Below are 22,769 nucleotides of genomic sequence, written 5' to 3'. Positions count from 1 at the left end.
ACAGCTACGTAAAGTAGCACTTTTTGAGCAACTGTATTAAAAATGAACTTTAAAGGGCCGCCACAATTGATCACTGCTTTGTCGACGTGGCATTCATCTAAAAGGCACATAAAAGTACAATAAATAATAAAATAATAAATATCTACGATAACGAATATAGAAATAACCAACTAATATGCTAACATGAAATTGGCCACATTGAGACATGAGCTTGTAATAAAAGACAACAGTAATCTTTCGGCGGTTTTCCTAACAGAAAAACGCGGCGGGTAAAATCAGTCAGAGTAGTCGTCATGGTCACGAGCTATAGTTTGATATTTTGCTATCTTGTGAAACAGATTCCAATCAAAGACTTCAGTTGTATTACTTAAATAATTTAATTCTCATCCAATATGTTTCGATACATGTAACAAGAAGAATCCTCAAATCAATAATCCAAAAACTTCAGCCTAACTTTTTTAAACATTTCAAATTCGCGCCAAAGCAAACCGTGCGACTTTTAAAAAGTTAAACAGTTCTCTCTGGCAATAAAATTGCATAAGAAATACCAAACTTATAATAAAATTAAATCTACTAAAATAATAATATTAACAATATTTTGTACATTCTAATTTTTATATAAATATTATTTAGTCAATCAATTAAATATAGTCTGTCAAGGTACTGTCTCATTTCAAACATAGACAGAGATAATAGCACCATCTTTGTCCCACACTAGTACTAGCACCCAAAAGAAAAGGATGAGTATAGTGTTTCTATTCTTATTCACTGAAAAGATTTGCTTGACCAACTATATTTGCAATTGTAACTCTTTTTTTAAAAGTAACACCATCATTGGCATAGACCAGAATATTGAGATTCTGCTAAAAAACAATGATCTCTATTTCCATGACATTAAAGTTGTTTCCACTTTGATAACGATAATGCTGTAATAAGTTGGTTGTTACTCGAATATAATATTAATTATATATATTTAATTGACAAAACATGCTATTGCATACTTCAATAACATAAATTCCACCAACTTTTAACATACTATTTGTATGAATCTTACACTTGGACCAAGTTTGCTTTTGACATTCCTTTGTACGTTTCCATAGCGACGTCTGTACATTGAGCAGTTTATTTAGCATAGTAATATTCTAGATTGTGTAAAATTTGTTGATTATCTCTAATTACAGGTAAGTATAAATAAAGTTTGAAATTATCGGAAAGTGACAACTACACAAGAATACACTGTATAAGAATTTATTGGAGATATAATATAATTCAAATATGCTTTATGTTTTGACAGCTAAATAGGATAATGGGGGATGAGGAACAAGCCACTCTTGACGGACAGTTTCGTGACTTCTCTAAGCTATACGATAACAAACGAAGTGGCTTAACGATTACTCTGTTCCGATCTGACTTCTGGATGCGCCAGGCCAAACTCCTCGACGACAGGAAACTGACTATGACTGACACTGGTGTGCTGTGGAATAAATACAAGTGATTAGAGCTCACAATCACTACTGCTTATAAAACAGTCCCCCGCCGCGTCTGTCTGTCTGTATGTTCGCGGTAAATGCAAAAATTACTGAACGGATTTTCATGCGGTTTTTAACCTATCAGTAGTGATTCTTGAGGAAGGTTTAAGTGTATAATTTGTTAAGGATTACCCGTGTGAAGCCGGGGAGGGTCGTTTTGTTAGTATTTCACCTCGTCATTTTGCTCGTATACTTAGGTACTTAATGTTAGGTATTTTCATTGAATCGTTTCACAGCTCTGAAAGTTATACCAGCGTCATAACTTGTCTGTATTAGGTATATTTATAGCTCTAGGTCTTCGTGGTCACATAGGGTAAAGGCACCAGTAGTCAGCCTTTTACGAAATTTATATGTTCAAGATCGTTTCATTTGCTTACTAATTGACCTATAAGAATTATTAAAGTTTTTACTGTTCAAGAATTTCATATACTTAAGGTTTTGTAAAGAATAAAACGTTTTTATATGTTGCTTTTGCAAATATTTCATTAAATATAATGAAAGTGCGTTTTTGCCAGTAATCAGCCCCCTGTGTACCAATAGACAGTCTTTAAGTACCCAGTGCCTAGCCATCCCATTTTAACGGCTGATTAGTGGGTTCTGAGTTCCGCGATGGCAATGTCCACTGGTCAGCCACAGGCTGACTACTGGATAGTTAGTTATTTCAATCAAAGAAAATCGTAATAATGTAAACATTTAAAGGTGCTTGGCTTAAGCATTTAGATTTTATTTTAAAATAAAAAAAAAGTTCTGATTCCTATGTTCAGCGTCCCCCGGCTGACTTCTGGGTTTACGACCTTTTCAAAATTACTGCCATAAACCCAGTAGTCAGCCAAGGGAGGCTGACTATTAGATTTCGTACAAAAAGTAGTTCCCAATAGTCAGCCGCCTTAAAAATGTTACTTTTATATGGATTTATATTCATTTTTTACTCTTTTCAGATAGAATAAGTATTAATCATGTGATGCAGTCCAAATTCATTTAACAAGATATCATAATTAGGCTGTTAACGACTTATCAAAATACCATGTGACACCAAAAAAAATGGCGCATATCACATGATCCTTCATGTCAGAAGACAGCACTTTTTTGAAGTAGTGTTATTTCATGATAGACAATTCTTTTAAAAATTAAACTATTTTTCAATTAATTGTTTAACTATCTATAATATCACCTACTTTTGACATGAAAATTAGAAAAGGTTTGATAATAACAGCCAAAAATAAGCAAGAAAGGCTGACCACTGGTGCATGGCTGAGCACTGGTGCCTTTACCCTATCATGCATGAGTCATGACTAATATGATGAAGATAGAGTTTGTGAGAAATTGTGGGATAATAACAATTTGTGTTTATTTTAGCAAATCAGAGCTTGACTGGGACGAATGGTTGCAATTTCTGAGCGAAGTATGTGCTTTGAAGGGCTGGGATGAAGAAAATGTACAAGTAACCTTGACAAACTGCGGATTACCAGGCCAGGGTAACGTCGTTGTACCACAATACAGAGACTTTTTCCTCACATACAAACCCAAAGAGAAATTGCCGTTTTGAATATGTTATTTCATTTACGAGGTGTATTGTTTAAATTAAATGAATACAAATACTTATCAGAGCTCTACGTGTATTTTTCCATTGAGTGTTACCGCGTTTAATTTCGCCGCTAGGGGTGCTAGTGTAGATGGAGGTCTTTCAAAATGTCAAATGCATAGAAGTTCTGGGGGCTTCAAGCTTTTTTTATCGGGAATTTTCACTCCTTATTTATAATTGTGGTAAATCTTTGTCCATGTTTGATTAATAATGGTAAACAATAAATATATCTCAATAAACGTTAGTGGTCTAAAAAAAGTGCCATGCAAAATTTAACAAGTTGGAAAAATGCCACATTTAGACGTTAAAATACTTTTGTGTATATTAGAACGTATTGATTTTATAAAAATAAGCATAGAAAATTTTTAAGATCTGTTTCTGGACCTACATCTACAGTGGCGCCAACTGGTGAGCACAAAAACGGAAGCCCTCATTGCGTCCGCTGGGGTATGCGATTGCCATATTAGACCGGGCTTTCAGTGAAGTTCCGTTTGCAAAAATTCCGCACCGCAGTTTGACTTCTGATCCTTGTAGTGGTATTCCTACGCTCCTAGAAACCCGATGTTGCCGGGCTGAAAAGTGGTGCCGTTACCCCCACTAGCCCTTTGAATTTCCCCCTTACAATTCTCATACCTTCGCTATCGAAAAAATCCCACCTTTTGCACAAATCGGACTAATTTGAGTCTAGCTCTTAGCCTAATTGAACTACCTAATTAATATTGGTATCAGTTTACTACAAGAATCAGAAGTCCAACTGCGGTCCGCAACTTTTGCAAACGAACTTCTCATTGGAGCCTGCTCTATACATATTATAATAATATGTTATGTTACCAACGCAATCCGGAGGTCCTATAAAATCTAATAGAATATCTACTCTACTCTCTATACGCCAGTAACAAAAGAAGAACGAACGCATTAGGAAAGAAATAAATAAATCTAAAGCTAAGTAGACTTAAACCATTTTTAAGGTTCCGTACCAAAAAGGTACAAAAGGAACCCTTGTAGTGCGACTCTGTCCGTCTTTCTGTCTGTCATATAGCTAAATATATCGAGAACTACTGAAGTTACTGATTTGAAATTTGGAATAGTTATGAACAACGCTAACCCAAACACATTCAAAGTGTAATTTATTTATTTTGTTTTTATTAATTATGGAAAATGCCCAGTATAAAGAGGGGGCAAAATTTCATTTCAAGTCCAGTTACTAGGTCGAGAGAGCTCGAAATGAGCATTACAAACCATTTTTTTTCATAGTGTAAAAAAGATTACACTTACTACACTAAAAACACCTTCTTTGAAATAAAACAAAAATTGTTGAAATCGCTTCACATGATAAAGAATTATCCCTGTAAAACCAACATACATACATGTTGCGCAAATTAGTAAGCCAATTTGCCAATAGATGGCGCTATACACAACTAAGCGAAGCGCTGCGGCCTTAAAATCAATGTCAAGAAAACCGAAATCATGGGGTTGGAGACACTAGCGCCCATTGACGTCAGGCTCGGCGACGACTCTCTTAAGCAAGTAGACAGATTCAGATATGGGGAGCACGACGACGACGACATTAACAGCAGAATCGGAGCGGCTGCCGCTGCCTTCGGCAAACTGCACGTCAAGGTGTTCCGTTCACATGACATTAAGCTCCAGACAAAGGTATCTGTACATGGCAATAGTTCTGCCCAATCTCCTGTATGCCTCTGAAACGTGGTGTCTCTACCGAAAACACATTCGTGCATTAGATACGTTTCACCTTAAATGCCTGCGTGACATTATGAACATCTCTTGGTCAGATCGTGTCAGGAACACCGAGGTTCTACGTCGTGCTAATGTCAGCGGCATTGAAGCCTATCTAATGCGGCGACATGCGATGGTGTGGTCATGTCTCCCGTATGTCTAATGGCAGAGTTGCTAAGCGCATCTTCTACTCAGAGTTGCGAAGTGGGAAGCGGAAACAGGGCGGCCAACTTTTGCGCTACAAAGATGTGCTGAAGCGTCACATGCGGAGATTTGACATTGAACCATCGCACTGGGAGACTTCGGCACAAGATCGACCGAAGTGGAGGCATACAGTGAGTACAAAAGTGCAAGCCTTTGAAGAGCAGAGGAGAGCCGAACTCGACGCGAAGCGTGACCAGTTAAACATGTTTATCTGGCACATAGGGATGCCAGGCACCATTTTCAGTGTTGGTTGATGTATGGGAGACCTTCCTGTGGGCCTTATTACGCTCGTATGGTGGAGTCAAGGCGTATATTTAAATCAAGGCTGAAGTGGTGCCAGGATAATGCCGCACAGATAAGGATGGATATTCTGGCGGAGCAACATGCTAAAAAGGACTTCCGCAATTTTTGGAAGCAGACTAATAGTCTCAACCCTAAGCCGTGCGCCCCGCTTAGTGTAAATGGAATTAGTGAGCCTGTGGAAATAGCTAATATGTTTAAAAATAGCTTTAAAGTTGAACCACTGCAAATCACGGCGCCCACCGTTAAGACGAGTTTAAGGGGCAGCTCGGGTCCACTTACTACCTTCTCGGCTGGTGAGATCGCCTCTGTCATACGTAGTATGACTAAGGGGAAATCACCAGGTCACGATAGCATAAGTATTGAGCACCTTAAACATGCTGGTGTACATCTGCCTCGCGTATTGTCCATGTTTTATACGCTGTGCATACGGCACTCTTACTTACCAGACGAGTGTATGAAAACGGTGGTGGTACCAATAGTCAAAAATAAAACCGGTGATTGCTCAGATAGTTCCAACTATAGGCCCATATCATTGGCTACTACCATTGCCAAGGTACTGGACGGTCTGCTTGACCGACAGCTTAGTAAATATGTTAAATTGCATGATGCTCAGTTTGGTTTTCAGAATGGGCTGTCGACTGATGCAGCTATTTTAAGTCTCAAGCATACTGTCCGGTACTATACGGAGCGGAAAACTCCAGTATACGCGTGTTTCTTGGACTTATCTAAAGCCTTTGATATGGTGTCATATGAGCTACTGTGGCATAAGCTGAGATCAGAAACTAACCTGCCAGATGAAGTGATCGGTATTTTTGATTATTGGTACAAGAACCAGGTGAATGTAGTAAGATGGGCAGATGTATTATCAGAGGAATACAGGTTGAAGTGTGGAGTGAGGCAGGGTGGATTGTCATCTCCTCGACTCTTCAATCTGTATGTAAACGCCTTGATAGAGGATCTCAGCAGCACCAGGGTTGGCTGTTGTGTGGCAGGTAAAATGGTAAACAACATTAGCTATGCTGACGATATGGTGCTGTTGGGGCCCTCGGCGTGTGCAGTTAGTAGGCTGCTTGGCAAGTGTGAGAGGTACGCGGTGGCTCATGGACTTAGGTACAACACGACGAAGAGTGAGGTTCTCGTATTTCAGTCGCGCGGTTTTAAAGTGGACAGAGTCCCAAATATTATGTTGAATGGAGAGCCACTAAAAAGAACCGATAAATTTAAGTACTTGGGTCACTGGGTCACGGAGTGCCTCTCGGACGACTTGGACATTGAGAGGGAGCGTAGGGCGCTGGCTGTTCGGGGGAATATGTTGGCCCGCAGGTTTGCGCGTTGCAGTAGGGAGGTAAAAATTACCTTATTTAAGGCTTTTTGCCAGTCTTTTTATTCGTGCTGCCTGTGGGTGGACTATACTCAGCAGGCAGTCAGTGCCTTAAGGGTGCAATATAACAACACGCTCAGGATGCTGTTGGGATTGCCCAGGTATTGTAGCGCTTCGGGCATGTTTGCGGAAGCGCGAGTAGACGGCTTCCATGCCATTATTCGGAAGCGGGTCGCCTCCATCATGCGCCGTGTGCGCGAGAGTAACAACAGCATACTGGGCGTGATCGCTAGCAGTTTAGACTCCCCCATAGCGAGACACTGGAACACCCTTCATGTGGTGAGTTGCCCTGACGGAATTTTGTTGACATTATTAATATTTATTTTGTATGTGTTGAATTTTTGTAATGTGCCTTTTTATGTGAGTTGTGTGTGTAATGACTGAAATTTTAATTTAATTTAATTTGATTTAATTTTAATTTAATTTAATTTTAAGATTTGTTTTTTAATGTAATATGGATCTTGTTATCTGCAATAAAGAAATACAATACAATACAATACAAAGGCCCGACCACCTGCGGTCATAAACTACAATTTTGTCGGAGGGGTGCTGACCTGCGGTGAGTGTGGTCGTACATTTACTGCGAAAATAGGCTACGTCAGCCACCTGAGAGCTCACGATCGTACTAGCCAGGAAAAACCCAGTCGCCGAGGCCGAAACCGGCCAGGACAGGATGATGATGATGACTTCTGGTTAAGTCTTTCATTAATGTAGTTAGGTAAATGAAAATATTGAAATTTTGTACGGAATCCTCGGTGCGCGAGTTATAGTGCTTGACCGGTTTTTTTAAATTGCACGTCACTCCAAGGCACCTACTCTCACATGTGCTCTTTAGATGCAAGGCAAAAACTTTAGGTACTTCCTTTGGTCGTGTGTGTGTGTGTACGTAGCTTCTACATGATTAGTACTGCGACATGATTAGTACTTACGGGTGCCGAGCTAAGCTGCCAATCGTTAGCGCTACAATAACGAAACGCTATCTGTCTGTTTATCGCACTAAATAATACGTAAGTGGTAGAGAGACAGAAAGCATTTCGCTGTCGTAGCGCAAGCGATTGGCATCTTGGCTAGGACCCCAGATGTGAGCGTAGGTGCTCTGGGGAGAAGCTCGCAGTAAAAAATGGTTTCCCTAATTCATCGAATCAGGCGTTAGTGTGAAATCCACATTAACAATAAGATCTCTTTGCTAATTCGCGATATAAGTAGGTAATTATTAATTAATAACGTGTTAGTGCTGACCCGTTATAGGTACATACTTGCGTATTGTTGCATGCAACTAATGTTCCCATACTCCCACCGAGAAAAAATACGAGTGCCCATATAAATATAACAGTCTTTCGCCTCTCTACAATACATCATCAGAAGAGCATCTCTAGCATATACCTATCTAGTTCGTATAATGTGGTGTTGAACTCTCATATGCTTATTTTACTTTTATCTGCCTGCTTTTTTCATAAAACTGTTACGCTCTGAGACACGTTATCGCCAGATAATTGGAAATCAACCCGATATAAGGCTATTGAATAGTTGACGAGAAACGGATATCCCGGCAGGGCCCCACCTGCGTCTACCTGTTACCCGTGCCGTGGAGCATTACTTATATGTATCTGCACAAATGTCACAATACCTATGTAGAATACTAGTAATAGGGTTATTTCTAAACTTATAAATTAAATTGTTTACAGCGGACATTAAAACTTAGAATATAATTTATTAACGTCACATGATGGCTGGTTAGTTGGTTACATAGGTGAGGGTATAAAAGGAACGGACGAAAACAGGATCCCCCACTCAGCGTAATGCCATGGCTAACCGCAGCGCTGATTTTCGGTAGGGACCTAACTTATAACAGTTATAACTCACTTAAGACTAACATAATGAGAACACAAAATGAAGAAAAACAAAACAACAAACAAATAACTAATGGAATACACAGACAAAACCAGATCTTTGTGTTTTGAGTTATTTTTTTAATCAACAATAATGAGGGCTAACGCGTATGAATTCGCCGCTAGGGGCGCTTGTGTAGATGGTGGTCTTTTCCATAGTTCGAAATGTCAAATGTCACTTGTCACTTCAATGACTGACAGCTGTTCTTTAGTCTTTTGGACCACCATCAACAGAGGCGCCAACTGGTGAGCAAAAAAACGAGAGGCCAGCACAAACAAAAGATATGGCGCGCCACGCCGCGCCGCGCCGCGCAAGCTACAGAAAATGTGGGGGTCGCAAGGGGGGATTTTACCTCTTACCGCAATAACACACTCGTCACATCCCACGGCTATATCATTAGCTATTTTATAATAATATTGATAATGGTATGGGGTGGTGTTAACAATTTTTTTTGTACAATAAAGTGATTTACTACTACTACTACTACTACTAATGGTATGCAACGGGTAACGATATACAATTGAAAATAAATAAAAATTAGACATGTTTTCGATCCCATCGAGCCAACTCCCACGTAGGACACTTCTATAGGTATCAAAGGATTGATTCACCCCGCTCCGCGCCGCGTCGCTTCGCGTTCGCGTGTTGTTCGCCTACGTAGTACGCTGCGTAAAATGCTCTAGTGCAGTACCGTATCACTTTCTGCACACTGTTTAGAACAACAATGGCCCTCTTTCAGAGCATTATCGAACTAGAGGATAGGTAATTTGATACACCAATTGAATAAATACTGCGGGTTTGTTATATTTACCTACATTTTGAGATTGAAATTCATGACGTATTTAATCACACGTGATACGTGTACAGCGTGCTAACGAGAATGAATGGTGGCTGCAGGCTAATGGATCCCAATTGATGCTGACACAATGTATTATTAATTAATCCTAGTAGCATAAAACAAAATATTGTTTGAAGCTTCACTTGCCAGGGGTGGAGAAACATGTAACTTTTGTAGCATAGGTTATAATAGGTACCTACTTAGTGCATTATTGACGAGAAGGTGAAAAAGGCAATTGCCGACTTATTATTAATTTTAAATAGACAAAATTGGAAGTACCGACCTCAACAACCATTTGAATCCTTTAGCCTGAGAGAAATCACAGACAGACGCACACAGAGAAAGTAGATACCTACTATCAATTGCATTGCTGAGTGAAACCATTTCAGCTTCTCATCTCTATGTCGACTGTTTTATTTATTTATTTACTTTTTCTTTGAATTTGTTATGTGTGTTATTTGTATTATTGTTGTGTTATCTAAATATGTACTTATGTAAATGATTTATATTATATTCTATTCAGCTGCTACTATGAATCATACAATTGCTGGATAAAAATAGTGTCTTATATTAATTTCTTTGAAGCATAAAGTAAGTAGGTAATTTAAGTTGCGAAACCATTTGTGCTCCTGTTGGATGATTTCATTAAACTAACTGGTTTATATTTACCTATGCAAATAGGTTTTGGGGAGTAAATGAGGAAATTAAAAAATAAAGTTTTTCAAACTATATCGTGCTACATATCAAATAAAAAAGCTCATTGTGAGAATCTCAAATGTATTTTTTTATAATTTTAGGATAAACAAAAAAATAAACAGTTTAGAAGTTATTCAATAAAATAGGCAAATAACGACCATTCCCCACCCCCCACCCCCTCCCCCCTTATCGCCGAAACTACTGGGTCTAAAATTTTGAAAAAAATACACAAAATAGTTCTTTATCTATAGATCACAGGAAAACCTATTAGAAAAATGCAGTCAAGCGTGAGTCGGACTTAATTACTTTGTTTTTGATCCGACTCCTACGGGTTTCTTAAAGACATTTAACTCACGTTTCACATAAAAAATACATTGTTTAAATTGTGTAATGTACGGAACCCTTGGCCGGTTTTTATTTTATTTATCTTTGTATTTATAAGAGTTAAAAATACAAACCTCAAACTCAAATTGTGATGGTATGCGAAACCGTCGAGGCGCGGATTGGCTCGTATACGTAATCGTTGGGTTTGTTATGTTTTCAGAGACAGTATATTGCAACGCGACTTTCGATTCATATCTGTGCTGGCCGCCCACGCCGGCGGGCGAAGTGGCCAGCCAGCACTGCCCGCCGGCTCGCCTGAGTGACACCTCACGTAAGTTTACTGTTTTCAATGTACAATATGCAAATGATACTTTAAGAATTTAATCTTGATCTAACATTACTTACATTCGCGCAAATGAGATGCACTGAAATTTTAAATCAAGATCAAATTAAAGGCGCACGATAGGCGATATAATTGCGCATTCCAATTTCTATATTTATTAGACTTGCGTTTCAATGTGATTTATGTAATGTCCCAGATAAGCTCCGATTATAAGATCTTACTTACCTATTGCCTACTCATAAAAGTACTTACAGTAAAGCCTCACTAATCAGGGGCCCTATTCGAGATGCACAACTGTCAGTTTCGTCTTCAACATCAGTTCAACAGTGGAATGAATCATTTGTTCATCAACCGTGGAAAGTATCATTTGGTACAACCAAAACTCATTCATTGAAAAAATTATTCAACAAAAATCAACTTTGTTTTCTTACTACTATACGGTTTAAAATGGCTCTGAACTCGTCGTGGTTCGGTTTGGTTTCGTTGTCACCTAACTGTGGATTGCTAATGTCAAATTTACCTATTCGACAACACACGATTTCTTCCATTCAACTGAAGTTCAACACGTAACGTCACTTAACGCATGTCGAATACCGCTCCAGGGCCCTTGCTAATCCGGCGGTCCCTGTAGTCTGGACAGATTTGACGGTACTGCCCGCCCTTTAATAGTCATGATATATTTAAATTTCTTCTCCGACTAAGAGTGCCTTCGACATGAAGTGCGATAATATAAAGCAAAGAGTACTAAGTCACTGATTTTTTTTTTAAATTTTAATTTATTTAGTTTAATCAAAGTACCTGTTATGTTGATACAATACATACATTCAATCTTTCAATTATTATTTTTTTTTTTTTTACTAGCCTAATTTAGTGTTCCACTGCTGGGCAAAGGCCTCCCCTCGTTTCATCCACTCGACCCTGTCGTTTGTAGTGTCCCGCCAATCCGGATAAAATGCGTCTAAGTCGTCCCGCCATCTCCTTTTCGGCCTGCCTGCACCCCGGCCAGCACCATCTATGGTGTTCCGTGGGTCCCACTCGGTAACCATTTTGGCCCAGCAATTATTTGTTAGTTAAGTAATTTTCATAATACTTATATACTTAGCTATACACTTTTTTAGGCCAGTCCGGATATCAATGATAACTACTAGTAAATAAAATAAAATAAATAAAATAAGCCTTTATTGCTGTTTAACACAATAATAATATGTTTTAAGTGGGTACCTTTACACTATATTTCTTTAATACTACACTATATATATATATATATATATATATTTCTTAACTAAGTGAATCGGCAACCGGTTTCAGTCTCCTCTTTTTTACAGCTTGTCCTTCGACATAGGCCTCCTCTAAATCTTTCCATTTTGTTCTGTCCTTTGCAGTTCGTCTCCATGTTGGACCAGCTATTTTCCTTATGTCGTCTTCCCAACGTTTGAATTGTCCTCCTTCGTTTCTTTTCCCGTCCCGCGGGTACCATTCTGTTATTAATCTTGTCCACTTTTCTGTTCTTTCCCTTAACATATGCCCTGTCCATCTCCATTTTAATCGTTTGTAAACAGATTGAATGTTTTTGAATTTAGTTTTATTCTTTATAATTTGTAGACTAATCTTATCTCTGCGTTTTACTTCTAGAACACTTCTTTCCATTCCATTTTGACACACTTTAATTTTATTTATTTGTTGTTCGGTCAGTGCCCATGTTTGGCATCCATACGATAAGCATGGGAGGATACACGTATCATATACCTTTCTTTTCTCTTTAAGAGGCATGTTTTTGTCCTTCATGATTTCGCTTAAAGACCAGAACCGTTTCCTAGTAAGATAGAGGGTAACTATTTGTAACTAAATACTAGTAAACTGTAAGAGTTATAGGTAAACTGTAAGTAGTAAAAATATATTTATTTATTTCTGCATATATCGGTAGATTTCGCGTATCGCCAGTGCGAACCGAGCGGACTGTGGCAGGGCCGCCGGCCTAACGAGTCGAGCGCGTTGGGGTGGACCAACTACACCCCCTGCTTCCCGCAAGAGGTTCGGAATCTCTTCGTCAAAGTCTACGACAATGAACACGTTGCACAGGTTACTTAACTTATTTCATAGGTTGACTAAGGCAGGGGAGATGTATCTGTAATTATCTCTTGCGGTAAAATGATCCCTCTATTTCCTCGTTTTATAGGGGAAGGTTGCTATCATTGGACCGGCGCTTTGAATGGACCAACTAAATATTTTAAAATCTACGCATGCTAGACAGAGATAGACAAGGTACAAAGTGTCCTTGAGTGATCCAAGCTGCCCCACCGCTTCCTCAGTCGTCGCTGCGCGTAGAAAAGTCGCCATGTGTTTTTAACCTACTTTTCAGGAGACACAAAAAACTGTTTATTTCGGTAATTATTTGACATAAATAAATCAATATTTTTATGACAAAAGTATTTGCACTTTAACATACAATAAGGAATTACATGAAAAGATATTTTGGTTTTAATAATATGAAAAAAAAACTTTATCATAAATATATATGTTACATAGCGAGTTTTGTTTGGGTCATAAATAACTAAGTGTCTTATCATCACATGGTTAGATTTAATTGTTAAGGACCTTATAAATTTTTTGTTCTCTATCGTCACATGGCTATTTAATAAAATGATGTGAGTGTTCAATAAAACAGAAAAAAATCTGTTTAAGTCAATATAATTGAATTTTAATCGTGAATTAATAATCTACGTACTTTTTTATTATAGCTATTACTTTAAACCCATTTATGATCAAATTAGTTTCAGTCAATATCTTTGAACTAAATAAGTTTACCTAATAGAACTCCTTTAAATTGGTTTGATAATTATTTGCCAGCCCAATAAGTAATCAAATAATATACATACATACGAAGCAAGGAGAAAACGATAAAAATCTATTTTTTCTAGTTTTGTAATGAAAATGTTACCATTAAAATCTTGAAATGTAAAAACTCTTTAAGGACTCTTCTTCCTGTCCTTATCCCACGTTATGTGGGGTCGGCACAACACGGTTTTTTCTTCCATTCTCCTCTATCTTTGGTTACCTCAGCACACACTCCTTTCTTTCTCATATCCTCTTTCACACAATCCATCAATTGTTTTTTGAGTCTACCAAACATGATTCAAGCTGTCAAAAAATGGGTGATAATAATCACGATGCATATTATCTTGTTTCTGAGTTTTTAAATGATTAAATTTGGTTGGATCAAATTTTTGTGAACCGGATGATTCGGGGCAATGCGATGGGGCGATGCTGTGCGAGTTAGAGGCTCAGGTACTCGCCGATGCGCACAGGGAGAGGGTCAGGTGCAGGGCCCTAAATGAATTCCCTGCACCCGAAGAACTGCCGAGGACGCGTCAACAAGCGCTCAAACGGATGCAGCAAAGCTAGAAGGAAGACCTGGAGGACTGTCGCTATGGATCTCATACCATGGAGGCACACTGCATTCAATAATGCAATCGTTGGGCCGTAGAGTGTCGCACCATGACGGCGGCTCTTGGATTAGGGAAAGTTTCGCTGCGCAACGTCGTAACGACTATGTTGGGGAGCAAAAGAAAATGGAAGGCAGTTGCCTTCTTCTGCGGCCACCGCCGTCCGTCATTTCACAGAAGGAGGCCGCGGAAAGGGAGCGTGAAAGTACGAGCTGACGACGCGCACCCGAACCGGCGCAGACGGCGGTGAAGAAGATGGGCACAATTTGCTGTCCGCCTAAACGCCTAGCAAGGCCAGCGGGCTGTGGGGGCCCGCACTACACGGCGCTACACGATTGGTGGTGGGTCAAGCGTCTCTGACTCTCCTTTCCAGCGGTCTGGGTACTCTGGAGTAATATAAGCCAGGGCCGCCGGAAGGAGTAGAATCTCAGGCATCCCGCAGCTCCTTCAAAACGGCCAGAAGGGTGAGCGCCGGAGTGGCTTTTAGTGGGTATATCTCCTTTTCTCCTCTCCATCATCATGGTTGCAGGAGGAAGTCCTACATATCCCCCAAATGGCTCCCCAAGCCGGGGGGCCTTTGTCAACAAAAAAAAAGATTATTAAGGAATTTCAAAAAGTTGAGTTAAAAAAAAACGCGCACTGCTTGCCCTTAAAGCTGGTCAAAGACGCCTAGTCTTACTAAGATGGCATATAGTCGAGAAATTCGGACGGGCACCGCCGTGGCGGGGTGGCCTAGGGGTTCATGGCGTTAGCCGCGATAGCTAAAGACGCCGGTTCGAATCCGGCCTTCACCACTGGAGGGCTTCGTCACTTTTTCTTTAATATATGACATCTATTACAGTTTTTAATTTATAATATATAGTAGTGTGACTACTTTAAAAAACACAAATCAAAATATTTAATAAAATAATTTGATTTGTTCTCAAACTTGTTCATAGATGGCAGCACCAGTCTCTCTCGCTACAACGTAAAGCAGTAAGGAGTTCGTTTAGGAGGTGCAAGCGCGCACTGCTTGCCCTTAGAGCTGGTCAAAGACGCCTAGTCTTACTAAGAAGGCATATAGTCGAGAAATTCGGGCGGGCACCGCCGTGGCGGGGTGGCCTAGGGGTTTATGGCGTTAGCCGCGATAGCTAAAGACGCCGGTTCGAATCCGGCCTTCACCACTGGAGGGCTTCGTCACTTTTTCTTTAATATATGACATCTATTACAGTTTTTAATTTATAATATATAGTAGTGTGACTACTTTAAAAAACACAAATCGAAATATTTAAGAAAATAATTTGATTTGTTCTCAAACTTGTTCATAGATGGCAGCACCAGTCTCTCTCGCTACAACGTAAATCCGTAAGGAGTTCGTTTAGGAGGTGCAAGCGCGCACTGCTTGCCCTTAGAGCTGGTCAAAGACGCCTAGTCTTACTAAGATGGCATATAGTCGAGAAATTCGGACGGGCACCGCCGTGGCGGGGTGGCCCAGGGGTTCATGGCGTTAGCCGCGATAGCTAAAGACGCCGGTTCGAATCCGGCCTTCACCACTTCAGGGCTTCGTCACTTTTTCTTTAATATATGACATCTATTACAGTTTTTAATTTATAATATATAGTAAAGTGACTACTTTAAAAAACCCAAATCAAAATATTTAATAAAATAATTTGATTTGTTCCTAAACTTGTTGAGTTAAATAATTTCCGAAATAAACCTGCAAGCAATTAAAATTCGGCTTTTGAAAATATAGGCAAAAATATTAACCCTTAACCACCTACGCAAGGTCTCTCAGACCTTTGCAAATACAAAATAGTGAATAACTCAACACGTGTTCATTGCACGGACCTCTGTGACCCTGTACCTTTCCCTGCAGCCGTCTCAGTGCCGGCCATGTGATCGATGCCTTCGGACGTCTGTCTTTGTGAATTTGGTGAGCAAAAGACTGTCGTCGGTGGTCTCAGCGACCTTGCCTAGGTGGTTATATACTATATCTCGCTGGTCTCTGAGACCTTGCCTAGGAGGTTACGTTTATTTTTATGGGCTTGTAGTTTTTAATATTTTAACGCATTTTATGTTTTTTCTTTGTAAAATTGTTATGCCTGCACTCCACTAATAGGGGATGGAGGGTAAAAGTTACAAATTTCTTAATTTTTATGATTTTTGTATAGAAATCATAGGCTTCATACCAAATATTTTATCTCTCTAGGACATCGGGAAGTGCCCTGGGCACACTAGTTCTATATAAGTATTTAGAACTGCACCCCCTTTATAACGGGGTGCAGTTTTAGGATAGAAAGCGGCGGAGAGGGGCGGGGGGAGAGGGGGGTTTACGGTACAGCGTTTTATGTAAACCGTAGGCTACACACTACCTACACGCTACCTAGTTTTACTAGTAATATATTCAGAACTCTACCCCCTTTTTTAGAGGTGGGAGGGTGAAAGTTACAGATTTATTAGTTTTACTGTTCTATGTAGGTATCTAAATATCATATCATAGACTACATGGGAAAGTTCAGATTTTTCGGACAGATATAATAAAGTATTGAATAAAATGTGTAAGTATTGTATTTATTGGCTGTGCATTGGCTGCCGCGAAAAATGGCTATTTGAATAGCTTGCAATTTTATAATAATAATACGTTTTTATATAAAAATTATAGCTGATTAGCTAGACTGATTATTGTTCTTTAAGATTTAATAATAAAAAATATATCATGCAAATAATATTTTGTGATCCCTTGTCCCAAAGGATTTACAATGATTTTTTTGTTAAAAGTAAGAAAAATGTTTTATGTTAAGTTGTTTTAAGTTAAGCTCTATGTTATTGATTAATGTTGTATCGGTATTTGTTAATAAATGCCTTCAACCAATAGATAGGTAAATATTATTTAATTGTCTCTCTAACATAATTCTTATAAATATTTTAGACCCATTTCAAATAGTGGTCTACCAGACCTTTCGTAGGTGGTTATGCTATAGAAATCGGACGTAGGTAGTTAAGGGTTAAGGTCAATTCTTCTTCCTCGCGTTATCCCGGCATTTTGCCACGGCTCATGGGAGCCTGGGGTCTGCTTGACAACTAATCCCAAGAATTGACGTAGGCTAGTTTTTATGAAAGCGACTGCCATCTGACCTTCCAACCCAGAGGGGAAACTAGGCCTTATTGGGATTAGTCCGGTTTCCTCACGATGTTTTCCTTTACCGAAAAGCAACTGGTAAATATCAAATGATATTTCGTACATAAGTTCCGAAAAACACATTGGTACGAGACGGGGTTTGAACCCGCGACCTCCGGATTGAAAGTTGCACGCTCTTACAGCTAGGCCACCAGCGCTTCACATGAAATAATCATGTTTAGTACGTACCTGTATACAACTTGAGGGTAGATAAAAGTTTAATATACGGTAGACTCAATTGTTATAAGAAAATCCCGCTATGTATCGTAAAACGCACAGTCTAGAAACATAACATTGACTGCAACTAGTATAAAAATATCGCTATGTGCGAGAAACTACATATCGGGAGCAAGCGCATCTAATCATTTTTCAATAAACTTGTAGAAAATATCGCTATGTGTCAATCATCACATAGCGAGCGCACGTCTGTAATTGCTGTTCAAGTAAGCTAATGTAGTTATGTGATTTATTCCAGTTAGCGATTATAGGAAGAGCATTCATTGTAATGGGCATCACATACCTACATTTGATAAATCCTTAAATATTGAAATAAGCGCCTGGCTATTTTTGGAGCATATGCGTATAGAAATAAGGTTCAAAATGGCATTAAAACCTAAAAATCGTTAAAAATCACATAGCGACTTTTGTACGCGCAGCGACGCAGTGTGTTTCGAGCGTTGGCGATGAAATAATTACGCAAAAGTGTCATTATATTTGCATTTGTTTGAGTGTATTGACGTATGATGGTTAGAATTCTATTAATCATTAAATTTATAATAATAGTTTCTGGCCAGTTATTTTCGTATTTTTTTTTTCGTTATTTTATACCTAGTTGCTATCAATGGACCGCATGTAAAATATGAGGCATTTTCTATGAAAAGAGACCTTATTGTCGATGGCGCTTACGCCGCACAGCGTCGCGCGGCATTGTATTTATATCGGAGCATCGTTTATAATGGCGTAAGCGCCATCGACAATAAGGTCCCTTTTTATAGAAAATACCACATATATTATGTCCTATTATATAATATAATTTTTTTTTTCAGTTTTAAGTGTCATCTTAAGAAGGCTGCCATACGTCATGTACTTATCTTCCATTTACAAACGTTTCAAACGTTTAAATGCTCTTAATAGTACAATCCTTCCAAAGTTATGAAATTTGGTATGTATGTTAATTAAAGGTCTCTTTTTCATGTCACACTATTTGACATTTGGGGACCTCGAGGAATCGCAGCCATCTTGGAAAATGTGTACCATCCTGGAGAAATTTGCGTTTTACTCTAAATATACGTTCTCTATGAAAATATGGCGTAAGGCAACATTAAAGCTTATTAAATTCTACACAAAAAAGTCCTAGATATCTTTGCGGAAAAAATACATCTTGTTATAGAAAATAATAGCTGAATCCAGATTTAGCGCTTATACCCTTTCATGGGATATTCTCTTAATAGGAAACTTGTAGGAATATGAATTTCACTTTTGTCTATTCATTTGTACACGTTATACCCCAATATCAACATTTTACTCGACTGCAACTTAAACAGAAAGTACGGTTATGGGTTTAAATACTGATAATCAGTATAGCCTGTAGCTCAGGATACTGGACGGATTTCTTAAAATGACGTATAGGTAGATTCCTCTAGCCCTTCAAAACCTGTTTACACTTGTTTTATTAAAGAAAAATTAATACAGCCGCCTTGAGAGGATGCCGAATATTAAATCATATTTTTACTTCTAGCGCCTAAACTGTTCAGGGGATTTCAATGAAATAGACATCCGTAGATCCATAATTGGTACAGTGCTATGCAATACAAATTTACTGAAATAAATGGAGGAAACTTATTTAGGACTTAAAAATGTGTCTGGAAAAACAGATTTTAGGTCTTAAATGGGGTTTAAACAATAGTGATAGTAACGAAATTTGACACCTACAATTCCAGGGCTCCCTGTTTGCGTGTCATAAAATAGGAGCTTCGGGGACCACGGGGATCAAACGCCATCTTGAAAAGTATGTCTTTTTGGTTTTTAGTAGTAGTAGTAAATCACTTTATTGTACAAAACAAAAATTGTTAACATGAAATTCTTCTTTTTTCTTTTTTTCTCGGAATATCTGGGTTTAATGTGAATACTGTGTATGGCGAAACGAAAGCTTATTAAATTCCACGCTACAAGGTACACACCACAATGTCCCAAAAACGAAGCCTTTTTCTAGAAATAGGGCTCAGAAGCTTACAAGTTTCCACACAACTTTTTTTTTGTGGTTGAGTAGAGAATGTTTTTGTGTTGCAAAAATTGGTAAAGAAATTATACAAGTATTTTTTTCTGACCCGTCTTCAAATAAAATTTGCATAGGAGATGATAAGTATAACCGTTTGACTTCTGAGCCATATTTCTAGAAGAAAGCTCCGTTACATAGCGTACATCGGGACATAGCGTTTTATATCTTTTTTGTGTAGAACTTAACAAGCTTTTGTTTCGTCATACACAGTATTCACATTAAACCCAGATATTCCGAGTTAAACAGAAAAACCAAAAGACTTATACTTTTCAAGATGGCGTTTGATCCCAGTGGTCCCCGAAGCTCCAATTTTATGACACGCAAACAGGCATCCCTGAAATTGTAGGCGTCAAATTTCATTACTATCACTATTATTTAAACCCCATTTAAGACCTAAAATCTGTTTTTGCAGACACATTTTTAAGTCCTAAATAAGTTTCCTCCATTTATTTCAGTAAATTTGTATTGCATAGCACTAGTGTACCAATTATGGATCTACGGATGTCTATTTCATTGAAATCCCCTGAACAGTTTAGGCGCTAGAAGTAAAAATATGATTTAATATTCGGCATCCTCTCAAGGCGGCTGTATAAATTTTTCTTTAATAAAACAAGTGTAAACAGGTTTTGAAGGGCAAGAGGAATCTACCTATACGTCATTTTAAGAAATCCTTCCAGTATCCTGAGCTACAGGCTATACTGATTATCAGTATTTAAACCCATAACCGTACTTTCTGTTTAAGTCGCAGTCGAGTAAAATGTTGATATTGGGGTATAACGTGTACAAATGAATAGACAAAAGTGAAATTCATATTTCTACAAGTTTCCTATTAAGAGAATATCCCCTGAAAGGGTACAAGCGCTAAATCTGGATTCAGCTATTATTTTCTATAACAAGATGTATTTTTCCGCAGAGATATCTAGGACTTTTTTGTGTAGAATTTAATAAGATTTAATGTTGCCTTACACCATATTTTCACAGAGAATGTAGATTTACAGTAAAACGCAAATTTCTCCAGGATGATACACATTTTCCAAAATGGCTGCGATTCCTCGAGGTCCCCAAATGTGAAATAGTATGGACATGAAAAAGAGACCTTTAATTAACATACATACCAAATTTCATAACTTTGGAAGGATTTCGAGGTTAGACCTAATCCGATTGTACTATAATAAAAAAGAAAAATACATTGAAAGAAATAAAAATGTCAATTTCTATGTGTCCTTGATTGGACCATCAGCAAAAAAATCCTAAATCCATTGTGATGCTGGTTTAATTTCTTACATGAATTGTGTTAACTCGTAGGTATAAGGTTAGAGTGTTAGTAAGTTATAAACTCGCTTGAAACTTATTATAAATAGATTTTTCTAGCATAGTCAGCATTCTAAAGCTTACCTACTATTTTCTCTATTCATGGAAATATGCATATAGGCCAGGCAAGGAATGCCCAAAAAAAAGGGAAATGCTTGAAATACAATTTTTGACTTCGTAGCTTTGTTTGGACTAGTTAGGTGAACATATCAAAAGTCCCCGGCCGTAATCCTGCTGCTGGGAGGAGAGGGGGGTTTGAAGGTTCCATTTTTCGGTTTCTCGATTATATCTCGGAAACTATGCGTCTCAGCGACTTGGCCACTTATACAATATGAAAAGAGATTTAATTTGTTACAAGTTTTATTTTCAAGTTTTTCGACATCTTGTATAGTTTTTGAGATATCCGCTCTTGAAGGTTTATTTAGGGCTTTCATTTTTATCTTGATTATCTACATCAGTGAAGCTGCTAGGCCGGGTTTGGTATCATTTTCGTATAAATCGGGGGTGCTGAATTCATTTATACTTTAGGGAACTTTTGATATGTTAATATCTTAACTAGTCCAAACAAAGCTACCAAACCAAAAACTGTGTTCCTAGCATTTCCCTCTATACCTTCTTATTGCTTGGCCTAATATACCTTATTATTATGCTTGAAAATGAAAATGAAAATGAAAATATTTTATTACATTAATAAGATGTTACATTACAAGGTTGGGACTTCCTATTAAGTATATTATACCTGTATCAGGAAGCCCCGCTCCTCCGTAGCAACAAGTTGTAGTTTAACAAAAGCAGAAAGAAAGCTTAAGCTAATACAATGCGGTTGGCAACTGTCAAAGGTTTGCAGAGATGGCGCCGCCATAGCTTGCCCCTTGTTCTATGAGATTTGGCTTAAAGGGCTGGCATCCAGGGCATTAAAAAAACAAAAATTTGACACAATTCTAGGGAGTGACGGGGCAAGCTATGCTGGCGCCATCTGCTAATTATTTCGACCGGCCAACCCCATTTTATCTACATTAAATGTTTATGTGTGTGTGTGTGTGTGTGTGTGTGTGTGTGTGTGTGTGTGTGTGTGTGTGTGGGGGTGTGTGTAGGTGTATGAGATCGTGTGATTGCAGGTGGTGAGGTGATGTACTTATCGGCACTTCTTATATATATAGGTACTGTAAAGCATATAACTATGTATCGTACTTTTCTTATACAATAGGTACTGTAAAGTATAATGCTTTAAGGTAAATATTCCTCATTTTAAACATAATATTTAATATCTCCTCTACTAGAGCAATTTTAATTAAACGTTTCAAGAACACGTCTATAACAAAGCGCTAATGTAATTATGTTTTTCCAGCTAAAATTCGAAATAGCGCTGCGCACTAGATACATGGAAATCGTTGGCTTCAGTATATCTCTCGTCGCGTTGGTGGTGTCCCTTTTTATTTTTTCATACTACAGGTTAGTAGCGTAATCATTGGTACTCATTTCACTGTCATGGTCGGATAAAGTGATGTGAATTTTATTTTATTTTATAATTTCTTTATTTCAGATAATTATTTTATCCATAGAATTGTTAGTTACTTACTACTACTAAATTATTTAATTATTTACACAGTTCAATCCAGAACTTCAGGAAGGTACATGTATAATCCACCCTGTCTGCTATGACCTTGAGTATAGTGTTGTGACTGCCCCGAACCCGACAGAACAGAGACGCTATTCGCTTACGCCTGACGGCATAGAAGTCGTTTCGCGGCGA

The 22,769-nt window shown here is 38.3% G+C and overlaps 2 protein-coding genes across 2 annotated transcripts in view; both read left to right on the top strand.

Annotated features, from left to right (window-relative positions):
• Positions 1-22,769, top strand: part of LOC134753716 (PDF receptor-like) — a 103,051-nt gene that overhangs the window by 42,860 nt on the left and 37,422 nt on the right. The window contains exons 4-6 of the mRNA XM_063689653.1: positions 10,705-10,815; positions 12,752-12,906; positions 22,365-22,468. Of these exons, the coding sequence (XP_063545723.1) occupies positions 10,705-10,815; positions 12,752-12,906; positions 22,365-22,468 (370 nt within the window). The remainder of the gene's footprint in view (positions 1-10,704; positions 10,816-12,751; positions 12,907-22,364; positions 22,469-22,769) is intronic.
• On the top strand, positions 1,291-3,075 carry LOC134754757 (tubulin polymerization-promoting protein homolog). Its single transcript, XM_063691096.1, has 2 exons — positions 1,291-1,491; positions 2,886-3,075. Exons 1-2 carry the CDS (start codon positions 1,307-1,309, stop codon positions 3,073-3,075), a joined length of 375 nt encoding a protein of 124 aa, XP_063547166.1. The 5' UTR covers positions 1,291-1,306.

This window comes from Cydia strobilella, chromosome Z, assembly GCF_947568885.1.
Source record: "Cydia strobilella chromosome Z, ilCydStro3.1, whole genome shotgun sequence".
Classification (NCBI taxonomy): domain Eukaryota; kingdom Metazoa; phylum Arthropoda; class Insecta; order Lepidoptera; family Tortricidae; genus Cydia; species Cydia strobilella.
This window is presented reverse-complemented; position numbering and strand designations above follow the sequence as displayed.

Bases quoted from the DNA above. Each gene is read 5' to 3' on its own strand.
- LOC134754757 (XM_063691096.1), top strand. From the start codon at position 1,307: ATGGGGGATGAGGAACAAGCCACTCTTGACGGACAGTTTCGTGACTTC. The intron at 1,492-2,885 runs GTGATTAGAGCT...TGTTTATTTTAG, and splicing joins GTGCTGTGGAATAAATACAA to CAAATCAGAGCTTGACTGGG.